This window comes from Coturnix japonica, chromosome Z (genome assembly GCF_054131305.1).
Source record: "Coturnix japonica strain WE chromosome Z, WE-NBRP24, whole genome shotgun sequence".
In the NCBI taxonomy this organism is placed as follows: domain Eukaryota; kingdom Metazoa; phylum Chordata; class Aves; order Galliformes; family Phasianidae; genus Coturnix; species Coturnix japonica.
The window spans coordinates 13,890,782-13,908,460 of NC_140702.1; the positions used below are offsets into that span (position 1 = coordinate 13,890,782).

Genomic DNA, 17,679 nt, shown 5'->3' on the forward strand with positions numbered 1-17,679 from the left:
GGCGCAGCTCAAGCAAAACTTGGGCAAGATTGCCACCTAGTGCTCAATTGGTAGCTGCCATTTCAAGGTGGGTGCATTCCTGTGTCGGATTGGAGAAACAAAGCCAGCGTGAGCCTTCAATGTAACTTAGTCTCTTCTCAGTTCTATTACATAATGTTCCAATTCAGAAATAGAGCTCACTTTTGTATGATGCGTTCAGCAGAAGACTTCACTTCCTCAGGCACAGATCTGGAAAATTCAGCTGTTAAAATTTCAGTACTGCAGTTGCTTGGCAGCTGACAGATTCATTTTGTCCAGGTATGGAGCAAATAGACCCCGCCGGTCAGTTGCTCTGTCCCTTAACATACCAGGAGGTCATTGCTACATACCATCCCTACATCTAGAGGTAGTGTATTGAAATGGTTTTAAGGCTAACTTGTTTAACAGCAGCCAGAGAGGGGAAGCAAGCACCAGGGGTGTTTGATGGACCAGACAGTGAGAAGTGGGGAAAAAAAGTAGGACAAGGAGAAATTTTAAATGAAATAATGCATACAGTAGAGCAGAAGAAAGGAATATATGGAAAGCAATGGGCATGGTGGCATTGAGAAACATCATTTCAGTTTCTTAGTCCCAGAAACCTGTCTTTGTGTGTCAGCCTATAGTGACCTCTGCGTACTTGGCTCATGAAGAAAGGGACAGGCACTAGAATATGCTAAAATAAACACCCAAGGCTGCCAAGTAGATTACAGAGCATGAAGCAAGATGTGGGATGGTTGTCGTTGCAATTGGAAGCACCAAGACAAACTTCTGTAGACCTCCTTCAGCAGTGCCTTTGGCAGAGGAGAACCCTGAGGCAGCTTTGCCCAGGCCAAGCCATTGTGCTGTTGGCCAGGGAGTGGAGGTGGGTCCCTCCATGTCCCAAACAATTCTGTCAGTTTGGGTTCAGCACTGCTCATGGCAAAGTGCTCAGCAGGCCCAGAGGAAGAGTTCTGTGACTGGCAAAGCACTGTTAGTTGTTGATGGAATTAAAATAACCTGACCACTGCTTAGAAAGCTGAAGCAGCTGTAGGTGGCATGAGTGGGTGCTCCACTGTGTTCACATCATGGTTCTGTGGGAGTATAAACAGAAATTGTTTGCAAACATGGATTCATTTACATTCATCACGTGTGTTTGCTGGCATTTGAGCAAGTGCTTGAACAGGTCAAGAAAACAGTGAAACCAAGCCTGTACACAATAGCTCAGAGTATGTAAATACATCTGACTGGACATCTTACATCCTGAAACATCACTTTCCAGTCTCTGTTTTATTTACCTGAGAGTATTCCCTGAGTCACCATAAACCTCTTTCTCCACTTCTCAAGGCTTTTATTCATGAACCGTGGATTTTGTCATATCTCTGCTGAATTATGATATGTCTTGTAGGAAAAACATAGATGTGTGTGTGTGTTTCTTGCCAAATCCCTTTTCATTTTTGGTTTGTCCTTTCTTTCAGATGTACATCACAAGCACAATTAAAACAAAGAGCAGCAGGCTCGCCAAACCTGTGCTGTGCCTGGGCACCCTGTGTGCTGCGTTCCTCACTGGGCTGAATCGAGTTTCTGAGTATCGAAACCACTGTTCAGATGTGATCGCAGGCTTCATCCTGGGAAGTGCAGTCGCCTTGTTTCTGGTGAGCCTATCAGTTCTTCCCTGTGCCTTTTAAAGACATGTGTTTGAAACAAACATAGCATTGCCCCTCTCCTGTGGTCTCTTAGAGCTAATTAAACCAGTTGTTAAGAACTAATTCTAGCCCCTTGTAATGAATGTGTCATCAGAGAAATTTCTAATAGGAAATCAAGTTTATATTAATTAGTAAGGTGAATATGATGTCATTTCTGTATTTCAAGATTATTTTAGTTACTGACCATGCTCTCACATGACTTTCCTGGAAAAATGCTTTGAATCATAGAATCATAGAATTACCCAGGTTGGAAAAGACCTCAAAGATCGTCAAGTCCAACCACAGCCTAACCATAGTACCCTAACTCTAACAACCCTCTGCTAAATCATATCTCTGATTCCCACTGTTAAAAACAAACAAAACAAAACAAAAGTTCCTAATTCCATTTAAAAACATTAGCTACAAACATTATCTATATGCTCTATGATATATTTTCTTTAACTATATGCTATATGATCACCATTCACGCATGCTGCAGCCTACTCCTTACTCAGGTCTAAAGAGCAGCAAAGAAGAGCCAGGCTGTAGGATTTGCTGTGACAGATGTATGAGCTCCTGCATGTCTTCTTTCCATTCTTTTTCCTAAACCCTAAGCAGATATGTGTAAAGGTGTGGCCTTATTGGTATCATCATGCACAAGGAAAGGCCTTGTAAGATGAATATTGCAGGAGTTGTGCTGGAAGTATGCAAATATGTTGCTAAATGAGATTGGTATCATCCAGATGTGAGGCAGACCTAGTGAATGAGCTGTTTTCACTGGAACTGGCAGTCAGAATCTCAAGGGATTATTTGACCGGGATGGTGCAGCAACAGCCCAGTCCTAGATTCTGTGATTATAAAGCAGACATGATGGGAGTCTGCTGTATAAAGCCTAAGAAAGCCAAGAGGATGAACCCTTTTACTATGATAGCCCAGAAGACCAACTATGGCCCAAGGTTGAGACAGACAATCCCAGACAAAAAACCCCAAAACCCAAGGTGAAGTTGCATTGAAAACTTGCAATTGACATACCCTGGTGGGAATGGCTGTTACTCCTCTGGACAGCACATGCTGACCCCATCTGCTTTTTCCACATTACACAGGGGATATGTGTTGTCCATAACTTTAAAGGCACCCATGGAGCTCCTTCTAAACCGAAGCCTGAAGACCCACGAGGAATGCCACTAATGGCTTTTCCAAGAGTGGAAAGTCCTCTGGAGACACTGAGTGCACAGGTATTGTAAATCCTCTCACCCAAACCATCACAAAACACGCGTTCTATATGTCAAACTAAAAACCGTGGCTGGTTTCATTCCCAATGTTATGCCCATTGAGCAGTGTGAATATGGATCACAGGTGATTTTTTTAAAGGCATTTATCCTTTAAGCCACTGAATTCTGTAGGCTTTCTGCTCCTTTTGCTCATCCAGAGCTTAATCAGTAGGATCTCACATGCATTCTGTGCAATAACATCTCTGCATTCAGTGAAGGGCTTTCTCATTCATTCCACACAATATATGTAAGTGACAACACATGTACCAATGCTCACATGTCTTGCATTTTCATCTTTGCAGAATCACTCTGCCTCTATGACTGAAGTGACCTGAAATGGAAGACTGGCAGCAGAAGCTATTTTTTATTACCCTCCAGTACAATACTTCAAGACACACGGTTACTAAGTGTCAGACTGTGATGATCAGTATTATGTTATGTCTAGTTAGAGGCTAATGTTTTGTACATTTTTTTGTATGAGGAAGTGATGTAGCTTGCCCTGATTTTTTTGTCAGCTTTAATATTATTATGCCGGAATTTAAAATCAAAATAGAAAAAGAAAAAAAAAAAAAAAAAAAAAAGAAAAAAAAAAAGGAAAAAAAAAAACCAAACCCCAAACCTTTTCTTGTTTAAAGTGTGCACTGAGGAACTACATCTATGGAATTGTTGGTGTTGTTATGTGATATTTGTACACAGATTTTTTTTTCATTTTTGAATTAATATATCTTAAGGAAAAAAAATCACTTTTACCTTTTCTTACCGTAATAAAGTGCTTCAACCAGCGGGTCAGATTCTGATCTTGGTAAGCTCTGAAGTAATTAAGTATATTTAATTCAGATGGAAATAACGGTGATCAGAAATCTAACCCCAATCCAACAAGTAGTTAACATCCAGCCTTGATTCAGTGAGCTACTTAAGCAAGCCTTAGCATCACAGACTTCAGCTAGCCATGCAGCTTCCAGACTGCTTGGCAGACCTGAAGTATCCTTAAGCATCTGACTGAATCAGAGCCTGGTTGTTGCAGTGTGAGTGATTGTGCTAGTTATTGAAGAATAACTAAAATGGCATACCCAGTCTGCAATATGGGCAGATGGGAGATATGAAAATTTATAGTAGTAGCTGATAGCATGTGAGCTGACTATATCATGTCCCTAGATCTCTGTTCCTCCCCAAGGCCCAGCCAAAGCTCCCAGTGGAACCTGGCTTCAGGAACTGACTATGGGGATATACAGCCATCACTGTGGAGCGGAGGCTGTGCTGTAAGTGTGTCATAATTTCATCATAGATTTATGAGGTAACTAGTAACACTGATACAAGGGAAAAGTGAAGCCACATCTTCTGTGAAGTGGCAGCACTGAGCATTCAGATTGGCCTCACCACAGAGCCAGTTGTGCCCTGACTGTTTTCACTGAGGGGCTTTGGTGAGTTTAAAAATAATAACAATAAGAATTCAGAAATACCTGAACTGACACAGTCTGTAGTAGCAGTCTGCATTTTTGTAAATACCGCCGTGCAGAATTTATATCTGTACGGCTATTTCAACATTCAGCAACACTCTTTAAGGAATAAAGAGATAAGGGGGTGGGGAGGCGGGGGGCGAACAAAAAGAGTGCATATACCATGGTTAGAGCAGGGGCAAAGGCTTCGTTACACGACTTCTCACTGTTTGTAGGCTTTTCCTGCATCTCATTCTTCTAGCATGGTGATAACTGCTGTGTGTCTCCTTTAAGGAATGGAGCCTCTGTCTGTACTTTTACTGGAATGTTTACCTCACATTTCCATTTTGATTCTTGGCTTTTTGTTCTTTCTTTTCTTTTGTATATTTTTTTCCAAAACAGATGAAAAAAAGGAAAAAAAAAAAAGTGTGGTTTCTGTCTCTTCTGTCTGTTATTACACAAAGAAAACATGGGATGTGGCTATTTGTGTCTCATCATGCAGTAATTTCTCCATGTAGGTATTTTCTGACGTCTGGGTCTGTTTTAGGAATGCAAGAGTTCTACAACTTTGATCCAAATTCCCTGAAACTGGGGCAAAATTGCCTTGTCTGGTTCTGCTGCCTTAGGAAGATAATAGCATTAGGGAAGATCATCAGCAAAGAATACTCCATCTGATGTTCCCAGTCAGCAGCACCCCATCATGCTCTAAGGGGCCAGCAGGGGAAATGAAGGCTAAAATAAACCCAGTTATACTTTGTATCTTGTTTTTTGCAGATGGGGTTTTTTGGGGGGAAGAGGGGGTTGTTTAGAGGCACACCTTCCCCAAGAATTTGTCAGTCTAGTTTTAGTGGCAGAGATAAACAGCATCACAAAACACAGCAACACACACTCACTTAATCCCATTACAGAGTTCAGAACCAAAGACAATATAAGCAGTATCGCTTTGACTACCCCCACTACACTCTACTGCTGTTAGACATCACAATACTATTTTCTAAATAGAATTTTCACTTTTTCACTATACAGTAGAAAGAAAACATTAAATCTGAAGACAAATGGATGCCTTTTTATTGGTGATATTCGGATCTGGTTGATATCACAATGAAAAGGTTCTGCTTCAGGTCCACAGTTTGGGCCTTAAGAACCCAACAAAAGTGCGGCAATACTTCCCAGTAGGTCTCACCGCTCCCATGCAATCTTCAGGTTTGGGGGCAGCTCTGCAGCACACAGCTCATCAAACTTGGACATATCCTTCACAGGAGTGCTATAGAAAGTCAGGACATCCTGAGCACTGCACATCAGGTGGAGCTGTGAGTTGGGCACAGCGTGACCGAGTTCTTCTGCCAGCTGGGCCAGGAGCTGATACTTCAGCCTGTTGTCTTTCAGGGACGTCTGCTGCCAGTCTCCAGCAGGTGATGGCCCACAAATCTCCTTGACACGAGCCTCGAGGATGCTCTGTATGTTTCCTGGAGGATCATACTTCCTGCTGCGAGGCGGGGGACAGATAAGGCTGGGTTCATTTTTCTCTTGAGGAATTACACTGTCTTCTACTTCTTTCTCCTGCTTCCTGCTGACATTACAGAAGAGTATTTTCAGTCAGTGCCCACACATTTTAAAGCATCTGCATGCAGAGACATGTGCCTGCAACAGCCGACCGTACCGCCTGCCCCAGCCCCGGCCCCACAGCCAGCATCCCACACCCTCACCTCTGCTCGCCCCACAGCGCCCGCCGCGGCGTGCAGCCCAGCCCCAGCCCCACACAGAGCCGCCGTCCAGCCGCCAGCAGCCCCACGGCGGCCGCCATCTTGTGAAGAAGCCTCACCCCCCTCTCGGCGGGAAATGACGTGACTCCTCGAGCGGTAATGGCGTCAGCGCCCCTTCCCGCCTCGCCTGATGGGAGCTGTAGTGCCGCTCCACAGCTCTTGCTATGGGGGAAGAAGGCGTTTTGTTGGATTCAGGGAGTGCCTTTGTCACTCTACATCGTGCTGCAATGAGCAGCGTTTAGGATACGATACATGCAGTAATTCATAGCACTGGAACAGGCTGCCTGGAGAGCTTGTGGACTCTCCTCATGGAGATATTCAAAACCTGTTAGGGTGGTTTCCTGTGTGACCTGGAGGGGAGCCTGTTTTTACATGACGTTTGGCTGGGGGATATCGAGAGTTCTTTTCCAACACCTCAATTCTGTGGGTCTGGGATTACCCAGTGTTTAGATCTCTGTGATGCATTGCCTCTAAAATGAGTGGCTGTTAACAGGAAGAACAGCATGAAGTTACAGGAGCCTGCTTTTCTGGCTGCAAGAGCAGTAGGCACTAGCTGTGCTAAGCAGAGCACCAAGTTGTTACTACACAACCTGTGTCCTGTGGGACCTCATCTCCATGACCAGCTAGGTGAGCCTGAAGGTAGGGGTCTGCCCCCCACTTCCAGCTGAAGGAATGAGCTTTCTGAGAAGGAACACTGCTAGGCAGGGGTGTTGGAACTACATGATCCTTGTGGTCCCTTCCAACCCGGGTCATTCTGTGATTCTGTGAACAAGCATCTTCAGACTTGCATAGTCTTCACAGGTCGGTGGACTGCCCCCAAGTCTTATCAGGTGACCCGTGCAGTGTGTTGCCTGGCAAACATTCTTTTGTTTACTTTAGTTCTGTTGTTTACTTTAGTTCTGTTGTTTCTACCATGTATAGCAAATGCTTTTTTTCCCCTCTTTCCCCCCCAACATTCAGCTTCTTTGTTTTTCATAACAGCTGTGCAACTGTGCTTTAAGAAAGCTTAACATCACTATCAAGTACATGTCAACATACCAAACAAAAGTGAGATATAATGGATTTTAATTATTGTTTTATTCACACGATTAAAGATACAGATAGGTTTTATAATTCAGGATTTGACTGCAAAATGTGGTAATGGGGGTATCTATCTGAGTTGCTGGGGAACTACTACTACTCTGGGAATTAAGTTTAAACCAGAGGGAGAGTGTATTTGTGATTCAGTGTTAGTTGTTTCTTACATTGAAATAATTATGTTTCTTGAAAGTGTAAGTGAAAAAAAAAAAAAAAAAAGAATATCCCCTTTGTAAATTGTGGAAGCCAAGGTAGGAAAGTAAAGTAATCCATTTCCAGTTTTGTTCAGGGAAAGGGAAATTAGGTTTCTTTCTTTTTCTATCATTTCTCAGCATCTTTCGCCTTGCAGAGAAGAACAAGACAAATGCAGATTCCTGTGCTTTCAATAGGTGTAGCTGGCAGTGAAAAGAGACTGCGTGGCAGCTGTGTCAGTCTTCCCAGATGTGACATACTGTCCTCTGCAAGCCAAACTATTAATCTGAAATAGAAAAGGAGGCAAACTCATTAGCACAGTGTGAGAAAGAGCTATAGAAAGATAGTAGGAACGAACAAAGGGCATGAATAGGGGAAAGGAAGTCAACTTCTGAATTCACCAATGACATTTATGAGCTAGCTTAGCTCTGTGGCACTGCCAGGGCAGTCCCCAGGTACATCTCTCTGGGGGTCACATTGTTATGCAGAAAGGGGAGCAATTTTTTCAGACTGATACAAAGTACTTGTAAATCCACTTTACAAAACCAAATCATCCTGTTGCCTCTAGTAACAAGCTCCGCTTCTTTTTGCATTAGGCTTCTGTAACACCAACCAGAGTAACAACTTTGGTGCAAATGGAACACTGGGAAGAACAGGGATAAGAGGAACCTATGCGCTGTGGCAATGTATCTTCCTCTACAGTGAGCAGCTCCTCTCTGCATCAAGGGGAAGGTCTCATACCTGCGCCCGCTTGCAGAAAGCTTCCTGTGCAGCCTTCTTGTTCTCTGATTTGCCAAGCCATGCCGCCAGGGCAGAGGCTTGCAGAGCTCTCCCATATGAGAAGGTCAGTTTCCAAGGCTTAGGCAGAGGGGACTGATTCATGGCATTCAGGTTGAGAGAAGCCTCTTCTTCACTTTGACCTCCAGACAGGAAGCAGATTCCTGAAAGACAGAGGTCTCAAGACTTAGAAATAGGTTGCTCCAGCTGCCACAGTTACTGACTGTGACAGAGAAGTCAGCATATCAGATGTAGGAGCAAGACTAGCAAAACTGAGAAGTTGTATAGGAATGAATCAAGAATCACCAGGAACAGCAGCAGGAACAGTACGGAGGAGAGTAGTGACAGTTGCTGCAGCCACATCCTGAGGGGTGTACTTCTTGGGGCAGGAATGCCCAGCTGTCACCATGTTGGGTTTCAGCAGTGTTCCTTCCAGGTAGACATGGTGGTCGTTCAAGGCCTTGTAGACAGCAGCCAGAACCTAAGGATTGAAAAGGAGGATTGAATACAAACCGGTACTTAGAACTTTATCTCAACCTGCTGTGGAAAGACAACTTATTCCTTAGGAGTGCGAGAAGATCAAATCACATTTCGCTTTCTCTTAGAATTTATTGCAGGAGGTGCAGCCTTAGAGAGCCCTGGAAAACTTTTCTAATACCAGAATACCACTTTTCATTTTGGCAAGGGCTGTCCCTGCAACCGAGGCACTGAATAAAGGTCTTTATCTGCAATGCATCTTTCTAGGGTCAAGAATGTTTATATTGAGAGTTTGAATAGAAATCCAAAATTATGGATTCTACTTGCAAATTTGTTTTTCACTAACTGTTTGGCTGAAATTATGTGGTGTAGTTTTGAAGGAACTTAATGTTTAAAAATCCTTGAGAGCAACACAAACTCTGCATAAGATTAACTAGTGATTTGTGAGGACGAGGAGAGAATAAGGAATCTCCTACCTTTTCTGTGACATACTGACAGCGTTGGAGATCATGGTCACCATCAGGTAAGACTTCTGGCTCCACAATGGGCACCAACCCATTCTAAAGAAGGAAAAACAAGTCTTTGTAAGTGTGGAAGAAAAAAGAACCTACTTGCTGTTTATACTATGTGTGGTGGTGTTTCTTCTTGCTGTACTGCCCTTCATATTCATCTTTTCCAAAACCCTCACAGAGATCTTCTTTTCAAGATATTTTATCTGTTATCACAGGGAACAGCAAGGAATGAGTTAGAGGGTAGATACCTGCTGGCAGATGCTGGCATAACGTGCCAAGGTGTTGGCATTCTCTTGGATGGCAAGTTGAGAGGGTGTTGTGCTACTAATCTTCAGTACTGCACGCCACTTGCCAAAGTCAGCACCATCTTTCTTGTACTGGGCACAACGCTCAGACAGTTTGTCAAGTCCTGCAGATGAAAGAATAGACCTTCATTGAGAGAATAGGATACAGCTCTGAAATGTGCCATGACACCAGCTGTGGCTGCATCTCCAGTTGAGTCACACTTTAGCTTTCACTGTATCCCTCACAACTGAGGCTTCTTAGATCTCACCTTACCTTGGATGGTGGTTTCTCCATTTGTTCCTGCCAGAGGTGCAGTGCCTGCATCCAGCTGAAGAGACAGCAAAAGTAGAAAGGGTTACAAAATGACAGAAGTGACCAGAGTTCATCTATCTCTGCACGTTGACTGTGAGTAAAATATGGGGCTGAACACACTACTGGTGTAAGGGAGGGAAGGGGTGAAGTAAAGGGGAAGAACAGAATTGAATTGGATATAAAGAGTAATATGGATTTGGCTGTAGGGAATGGCTCACGAGTTATGTTGCTGTGGAAGGATATAACTCACCTTTATTCCCACCACAATCCCTTTTTCTTTGATGATAGCTGGAAATGGCTTTCCACTGCTGTCTTTCTGATAGAGAGTCTCATGGAAAAGGATCACTCCTCCAATGCTTTTGCTGATGGAAGCATCAGAAGAGAAGAGAATTTCTCGAAAAGCACGACGATTCTCCTCTGTGTTCTCCACATTGATCCTCTGCAGCCTGTTTCCCATGGTACCTAACAAAGTTGCCACAGGGCAGACAGAGATGTATCAAGCTTTGCTTTGCTACCCTCCTGGTCATCATATGCGGTAAATACAACTTCGGCTATAGTGTAAAGCTTTCCTTCTCAACAGTTTGTAATCTTCTGCTACTTTAGATGCAGCTCTGGGTGGCTGTTATCCCTGCTCAGTTAACAGTTTTTTATTTCAGTGGAATAAATAAAAAACACTTAAAGATGGAACAAAATTAAGAGAAAAGTCTTGGGTATTGCAAATTGATTGTTATTGAGAACTCACCAACTGATTCATCTGCAGCTAAGATCCCTTTTCCTGAAGCCACAATCCTCTGAGCAATGTCTGAAAGAGCCTTCTTCTGCTCTGGAGACAGTGCTGGGAATTGGTGGGTCATGGTGACTTATCTGTGTTTTTTTGGGGGAAAAAAGGGCAATTATAAGACGAGGAGAGACCAAACAAACAGTCCAATTCAGTCACCAGCCTTGAGTATGCCTATTGGAGGCTTCTTTGTGCTTGTTCAGCCTGTGTTGTTGTAGACATACGTCTAGAAATGCAGTGTCAGTTCTTGTATGTCTGGCAAAATCAGAACAAGGGAAGAGCAGGAGCCATATCTAAACATACCCTTGTCAATTAGAAGGTGTGAATGACTGTGTATTTTGTACAGATTTGCTTGGAGACTAAAGAAAGGTTAGTGCCTTCCTGCCCCTCCCCACCTCCCCCCCAAAAAGGTCTTCTTTATATGTGTGTGTCTGTGAGTCTGAGATGGAGACTCTCTTCTCCTCTGCCATCATCTTCTATAGCTAGAGGACCAGCAGTCTACCAGGACATGGTACATCCATGAGATAAATCAATAAAAACAACATCAAAGAAGCACTTGATTAAAAACAGTGAATTGCTATGCAGCTTGGTGAGGAACAACTCAATTTGCTTACAGCCTCTGTAAAAAGGAGCTTGCAAACTGCAGGTACTCCAAGGCTGAATTAATGAATTGCTAAACCAGTAAAAGGATTTTGGATTTGCAGCTTGTAGTGTGCAGATGTAAGCAGATGTATCCAAGTAATCTTTAATCTAGCTCGTTGAGATACAAAACCATCACTCTAGTAACACCATTATGGGTTCTCTCTAGTAATGCACTAAGCAACAACTTATGTCTCATATCTTGCCTGTTCCCTGTGCTTGCATGAAGATAGGAAAAAGGCATTTATCACTCAAGAACAGCCAGCAAAGGAAATTGCTGAAATACAGGAGTATGAGGTTTCAGTGGCTAATACTGGCCCAAATGTGTACTCTGAAAGACTGAAACAGTAAAGCATAGTTCCACAAGGCAGGAATGAACAGAAAGACATCAGATTAAGTCTCAAGTTTTCCCCAGCCACCATAATGTAGGGCTTGCATGTATTTATGGATATCACACAAGCAAACACTGCATTCTGTTAGTATTAATAGGGAGAAACAAAGGGCAGAGGCAAGCCAAACAGCAGAAAGAGAAAACAGATTCCACTTCGGGTCATCTTAGAATCATTAACATGTTTTCAATTTCTTTTATTTCCAGCTACCTGCAGTAACTGGCATCTTCCAGTCTCACAGCAAATCTCACCAGGATCCTGGTTGGCAGATGGCTAAAGATCAGGTGAGCATCTGTATGTTGTTTTTATTTTCTTGGTGTCTTCTTTGCCTATTTTTATAAAATTGCTTCCAAACATGCTGGGTCAAACTCAAAATATGCTTTGTGTCCAATGTGTGTGGCTTTGGCCTCTCAGTTACTTGTAAACATAGTCCTCCAGCAACCATTCTTGTCAGTTTGCAATACAAAGCACATGTGCATGTCATTGCACTGTGCACATAAGAGATTCTGTTTCAGAAGAGTGCACATGACAAGATTTGAAGAAGCAAAAGCTGCATATATAGATAAAAACATAGTATTGATAGCAAAGTGTCTTCAAAAATTTAGTGTGCCACATTTGGGCATGGTGTTGACTAGATTTACTCCTCTTTGCTGTATGCATTGGAGGGTCAGGCCTAAAATGTGTCATGCACTTAATATTCTCTTTATAGTTGGTAAATCTGTTGGCCAGTGATTACTTGGCCACTTGTCAAACTGGTAGGTCTGAATGGTTGAGTAGGCCTTGCTGACAGAGCACATTCTTATCTGGACAGTTGAAAACACTCATCTGGCAGGACTGGCTGACATGCTCTGTTGCAGGGTGACCACTCAGTCCAGCCTGAACGGGGAATGGGAGGAGACCAGAAGGAACACTGTGGAGTTCATCCAGGACAAATAGCCAGCTGTGTCCTGGCAGTGGTTCCACTGGGGTCAGTGAGGCTGAAGAACAGCTCTTAGGAGACTGTGCCTGTCAGGTGGTGAGCTGAGCAGGGGCCAGCAACAAGACACAGCATGTGCAAGCAGGGCTATGGCCAGGAGAGCCACAGGAGGACAGGGATTATCCCCCCTCTGCTCAGAACGCATTACACCATGCCAGGGTACTGCATGCACCTGCAGTACAGAAAAAATGTCAGCAAACTGGAGTGAGTTCTGTGGGTTCCACCAAGAGTGTTTGGCTGGAGCCCTTCCCTGATGAGAAGGCTACATGGCCTCCTCTGCATGGAGCACAGGTGAACCTCTCAGCAGCCCCTGGGATCTTGAGAGGTGATCTGCAGACAGAGCCAGGTTCCTCACAGCTGTGTGTGGCAGGAGAGTGAGACAACAGACATAAACTGAAACTAGAGAGATTCAGAATGGATATAAAGAATTTTCTCACTACTGGGACAGTTGAGCAGTGGAGCAAGTTGGCTGTCTTCATCCTTAGAAGCTGCAAAGACCTGCCTGAACAAAGCCATGAGCAGCCTGATCCAAGCAGGACAATAGGCTACATTCAGACCTCTCCATGTCCCTTCCAGCCAGAACTACCCTGTGACTCTGTGGGATTACTTGGTTATGGAAGCTACAGGAAAAGCTGTGTCTCCTGTATGTACAATAAAGGATTTGTTAGGGAAAAACAAGATGTTGCTCTCTCCATGTTTGTGGTAGGAATGCAGATTTTAATACACTCTTGGGGCACTCAAGGTGGGTGAGGTGTCAGGAAATACTTTTATCTTGGAAGTAAGCATGATCCTTAGGTGAAAGTTCTCCCTCAGGGCTGGGCTGTAGTCAGAGGAGGTAAAAATCTGCTTCAGACTTAGTTGAGAAATCAAATTTTGTGATGGCAACAGGGGTGGGGGAAGCAGGGACAAGGTTTCAGATAAGCTAAGTAGTTTCAGGTGCTGTGCACATAGGGTGGCTGAGAGACTCAGTAAGGATCAGTTTGTTGACAAACAGTCTCTTGAAGCTGGCTGCTCACAATTAGAAAAGTTACAGCCTGTTGCAGGAGTATAAAGATAGCATTCCCAAGTCTCTGTTCTCTTTTGACCGGTTTTCTGCACTGCACAGTACCTTATATCCCCCTACCAAAGAATCCTCTCAGCAGTGCTGACAGTGAGCACAGATGATTACACTTCTGTCAGCACAGGCATTTGTCAGGACCAGCTGCATTCTCCAGTCATCCTTCTTTCTCCTTACAAAACAACAATTCATGTACTACACGTGCAGAAATAAACACATAAGAAATGAAGTATTATAAAGCAATGCTGGTATATTCTTCCTCTAGTTCCCTGTATTAAGAGATCACTTACTCCAGGAGAATCAAATAGCTAAACTAAACTAGAAAGCTAGTGCTAGCAGCCAGTGGGTCACAGTGGGAGATCACAGCAGCATGACTGAGTGCTCACTTCTTGCAAGTTTTTTCCCTAGAAAGTAGAAACAAAAACAAACCCTGAACCCCCCTCCCTGCCCCAAAGCCTTGTTCAGATAAACACATTGACTCACAGCTGCTGATGCAGGTGCCACCTATACAGTTTAGGAACACGTAGCTACACTTACTTGCTGCTGGACAGCGTCTCCCTGCTCCAAGCTGCTGGTGAAGTTGCTGTGGACAAAGAGACCCAGTCCTTCCAGACTCCAACTTTTATAAAATTCTTGGCAGTTTTTTTCCCTCCCCACACACTCCTTTTTTCTCCCTCCTCTCTGGGCTGGTTGGGCAGATGTCCTTGCCGAGGATAGTTGATTGGCTGCTAGACAGCAACCACCCACGATCATTGGACCTATTTGCTGTCCCTGCTTTTCCACCCACTTCCCCTCCCCCATATACATAATGCAATTTATGATGCTGTAAAGCTGAGACTTTTGCAGTTATTTCAGATTATTCCTCCTCCTCCTAAAACATGCATGTGAATAATTACATGAGAAAGCATAGAAAGTTTTTACAGGGATCTGGGGTGTAATTTTCAATGTAAGTCTAGATCTTCAGAAAGCTTATACTCAGCAAAATACAATGTGCAGACAAGAAGATTAGAAACCAAAATGTAAAGCCTTGAGGCAGACCCTTCACTGGTATAAGTATAAGTTACTTCTATTCCTGAGGCTTCCTAGGCATTATACTGGTCTTCAATTGAAAATATAGCGTGGAAACATGCTTCTCCTCCTAATTTGTATGTGGAGTGGTAAAGTGTTATGGTGCCAGAATTAAAGAAACCAGAAGTTCTGATTGTCTTTCACGCTGTAAGAGTGGGGATAATGGTAATCAGGAGTGATATGCCCACTGGGAGAGGCAGAACTGCAAGTCTCCATGAAGAAACCACTGAAATATCTTTTCCCTGCACTGCAATAACATGCAGACTTCTCAGTTGTTTAGCAAGACTTTTCTGTGGAAAACACTAGCATACCATATATGATGTGTCAGCATTCCATTTAATATCAAACCAAACCATGGCTGTTTACCAAATCCAGACATAGACCTGATTTTGTTGTCGTTGCTTTCTTCATCTTGCAGGTCCATATCCATGGATGAGAGTACAGTGTGAGGCTGTTTGGCAAACATCATACTCTCAGCAACAGTATATTCTGTGACCTTGGACATTAGTATGTCTTTACTCCAAAACCCCAGTGTTTGCCTGAAGAATGACGTAGTTTCTCCATTTGTTCTGCTCACGTGGTGACACCTTTAGCCTTCACAGGGACACAGTGAGATGAATGATTTCCACTCCCACTGAGCAGCACTGTCTTCATTAAGTCTCTTGCTCCCTGAGCCTGTCTGTCCTAGAGCTGCATGCCAACGTCTGTGCCTGTGGGACATTTAAACATGAATATGCTGCTAGGGTTTCATGACAGCCAGCAGAGAAGTCTCTGAGAAAGATGAATTAAGGTCTAACTGAGGGTTTCATGCCTGTGCTGTTTTGTTTTATTTAACTTTCTCCTCCCTGATCAATTCTTTGTTGTGGTTGTTGTTGAAGAATGCTCTGGCACATTATATTGACAGGAAAGCTTTCCCTGCTTTATGCTTTATGTGCCATTTCTCCCACCCTAGCAAGATAGGGAACCCAAATACATATTAAGATTTCTGAAGGACAAACACTGAAGCTTCTCTTATGGATTAAAAGTATTTCTGTTGGAAAAAAAAATAAAAAAAAAAAATAATAAAAATCTAAAACTCAGTTGGGACCAAGAAGATGTTATAGTTATAGTCTTCTTCAGAGTCACAGCAAAAATCCAAGTCTGGTTCTTATCATTCCCTGGTTTGTTTAGAAGCTGCCATAGACAGGAAAAAACATGGAAGCATTTATTTCCCTGTGTTGTCTATGATGTGAACTGAGTAACTATTTCAGAAAAGCTGGAGGAGTCTTCCTGATAAAAATTGTCTGATATTTTAACAGCACTGTAGATAATACAGTAGCCCCTTTCCACCCTTTTTTCTTTCAGATTTACATGTGCAGTTTTTCCATATGGGTAGTAGCTGCTGTGTGGTTTCCATTCCTTCTAAGCCAAAATTCAGCCCAGATAGCACTAGTGTCATAACACTACAAGTCCTAGCAGAGATTCTGAGCAAAGGAAGTGCGGAAATCTCATGGCTGAGTTCCTCACTTAATTTAGGAATTGCAGCCATCTCATGTGGAATGGGCAGTCACTCCAGATAATGTCACTGTAGGGTTTAGTGCTATTAACATGCAGAACTGTGCTGCAGACCATGATCCACAGAAATTATAAGTGAAGTAATATCAAAAACTGGCTTACTGGAAAAGAGCTCTATAGTCATTGTTTAGGGATACTTACACCTCTGAAGTTATAGTGGTATTGTGTCTCCACAGAAGGTAAGAGGAATAAGCTTGCACGGTGAGGGGAATGCAGTGTAAACACAGAAACTAAAAGATATCATTACCCACACAAACTTTTCTGCAGCAAAATCAGTGCATCAGCTGAATTATAAACCTGTTTCACCCAGCTGGTGCTTGAACTTTCAGTATTGTCATCTCTCATAGCTTTCCAGTCACCTGACTTGTTTTGGATTTTATTTTTTATTTTTTTTGTGTGTGTGTTTGTTACTTTAAGCCTTTTACAAAGTAACATAATGCAGCTATGGGGCTGTGGCTAGCAAGATGTCTGTATGAACATCCTTGGTAGAGGGCTACAACTGCTTCAAAAGAGACTGGATTTGTGGTGGTGGGAAGCTGACTTCAAAGTATGCACAGTGCAGCTGAAAGACCTGTGTGGTCCCATGTGGAGTCTGGAGTTGAATTCAATGATCCTTATAGGTTCCTTCCAACTTGGGATACTCTGTGATGTTTCTCATTAATGTGGCATAGCAAAAGTGAACTTTGTATTTGAATGGCTTGAATATTTTGACAATGTTGACTCTTCAACCTGAAGTTACCATATAAAAGTTGACAGAGGTATTCTGTGTATTAAGTAAGTTTTTAAAGACCTTTCTTAATAGGAGGCTTAGGCTATTATCTGTGTTTTATTTTGTGCTTTTGCTTTTAACAGCACCAAACATATCATTTGCAAGTAGTGGATTTTTACAGCCTAAGTCAGTTTAATAGCTGTCCTTGTAATATGCTTCTATTACCCTTGCTTTCAAAGGCTCTGTCAGTTCTGCACTGATGTTTTGAGTGAAGACTGTTGCTGGATGAAATACTTCAAAATGTGTGGAAAGCCTGGCTTAAATACATCAGGTAAAAAAAAAAGTTAGAATTGCTTACAATTCTTATAGTTAGTGATTGTGTTTTTCTGTTCGTCTAGCAGTATCATTCTGATATTGATTTTTTGCCTGCATTTAGTTTACCTTTAAAATGAAAATGAGCAAATGTGAAGACAGGCAAAAGAAAAACAGTAGTACACGTGAATAATATGCAGGATGAAGAAGTTTCAGAGATTACATAACCACCCATCAAGCAAAGGGTCAAAAACAAAACTAACTTAAAGCTTCCCTCTGCACTTTAGGAAATGACATAGTCTGAATTTTATCAAAACTTGTGTACGTGGTCAGACCTGTGAAAGGGTTTGAAATGAGGTGGAAAAAACTGCTGAAACTTAGAAGAACATCTGAGTAGAATATGCATCCACATGAAA

The 17,679-nt window shown here is 42.8% G+C and overlaps 3 protein-coding genes across 6 annotated transcripts in view; 1 reads left to right on the forward strand and 2 right to left on the reverse strand.

Annotated features, from left to right (window-relative positions):
- The window catches only part of PLPPR1 (phospholipid phosphatase related 1), a 103,417-nt gene extending 99,678 nt beyond the window's left edge, over positions 1 to 3,739 (forward strand). For all 3 annotated transcript variants that reach the window (XM_015849822.3, XM_085529851.1, XM_085529852.1), the window contains exons 6-8: positions 1,473 to 1,649; positions 2,783 to 2,914; positions 3,253 to 3,739. In XM_015849822.3, the coding sequence (XP_015705308.1) occupies positions 1,473 to 1,649; positions 2,783 to 2,914; positions 3,253 to 3,285 (342 nt within the window). In that variant the 3' untranslated portion in view covers positions 3,286 to 3,739. The remainder of the gene's footprint in view (positions 1 to 1,472; positions 1,650 to 2,782; positions 2,915 to 3,252) is intronic.
- Positions 3,740 to 5,430: 1,691 nt separating this feature from the next.
- On the reverse strand, positions 5,431 to 6,213 carry MRPL50 (mitochondrial ribosomal protein L50). 2 transcript variants are annotated; one of them, XM_015849824.3, is made up of 2 exons: positions 6,093 to 6,213; positions 5,431 to 5,953 (listed from the first exon to the last, which is right to left on the reverse strand). In XM_015849824.3, exons 1-2 carry the CDS (start codon positions 6,188 to 6,190, stop codon positions 5,566 to 5,568), a joined length of 486 nt encoding a protein of 161 aa, XP_015705310.2. In that variant the 5' UTR covers positions 6,191 to 6,213; the 3' UTR covers positions 5,431 to 5,565. The 2 variants fall into 2 exon arrangements, with proteins under 2 accessions (XP_015705310.2, XP_015705309.2); XM_015849823.2 differs by having other exon boundaries at positions 5,431 to 5,956.
- A 994-nt stretch (positions 6,214 to 7,207) lies between these two features.
- On the reverse strand, positions 7,208 to 14,222 carry ALDOB (aldolase, fructose-bisphosphate B). The gene is made up of 9 exons (XM_015849821.3): positions 14,158 to 14,222; positions 10,524 to 10,645; positions 10,032 to 10,243; positions 9,743 to 9,797; positions 9,433 to 9,593; positions 9,149 to 9,232; positions 8,502 to 8,676; positions 8,160 to 8,359; positions 7,208 to 7,704 (listed from the first exon to the last, which is right to left on the reverse strand). Exons 2-9 carry the CDS (start codon positions 10,633 to 10,635, stop codon positions 7,609 to 7,611), a joined length of 1,095 nt encoding a protein of 364 aa, XP_015705307.2. The 5' UTR covers positions 10,636 to 10,645; positions 14,158 to 14,222; the 3' UTR covers positions 7,208 to 7,608.
- Positions 14,223 to 17,679: the final 3,457 nt, after the last annotated feature.

What these genes read in the sequence shown, in the direction of transcription:
- ALDOB (XM_015849821.3), bottom strand. Translation starts at nt 10,635, where the DNA reads ATGACCCACCAATTCCCAGCACTGTCTCCAGAGCAGAAGAAGGCTCTT. An exon ending in GTCAGTATGTCACAGAAAAG is followed by an intron (nt 8,677 to 9,148) that starts GTAGGAGATTCC and finishes TTCAATCCTTAG; the next exon opens with GTTCTGGCTGCTGTCTACAA. An exon ending in TGTTCCTGCTGCTGTTCCTG is followed by an intron (nt 8,360 to 8,501) that starts GTGATTCTTGAT and finishes TCTGTCTTTCAG; the next exon opens with GAATCTGCTTCCTGTCTGGA.
- MRPL50 (XM_015849823.2), bottom strand. Translation starts at nt 6,190, where the DNA reads ATGGCGGCCGCCGTGGGGCTGCTGGCGGCTGGACGGCGGCTCTGTGTG. An exon ending in GCGCTGTGGGGCGAGCAGAG is followed by an intron (nt 5,957 to 6,092) that starts GTGAGGGTGTGG and finishes CTGTAATGTCAG; the next exon opens with CAGGAAGCAGGAGAAAGAAG.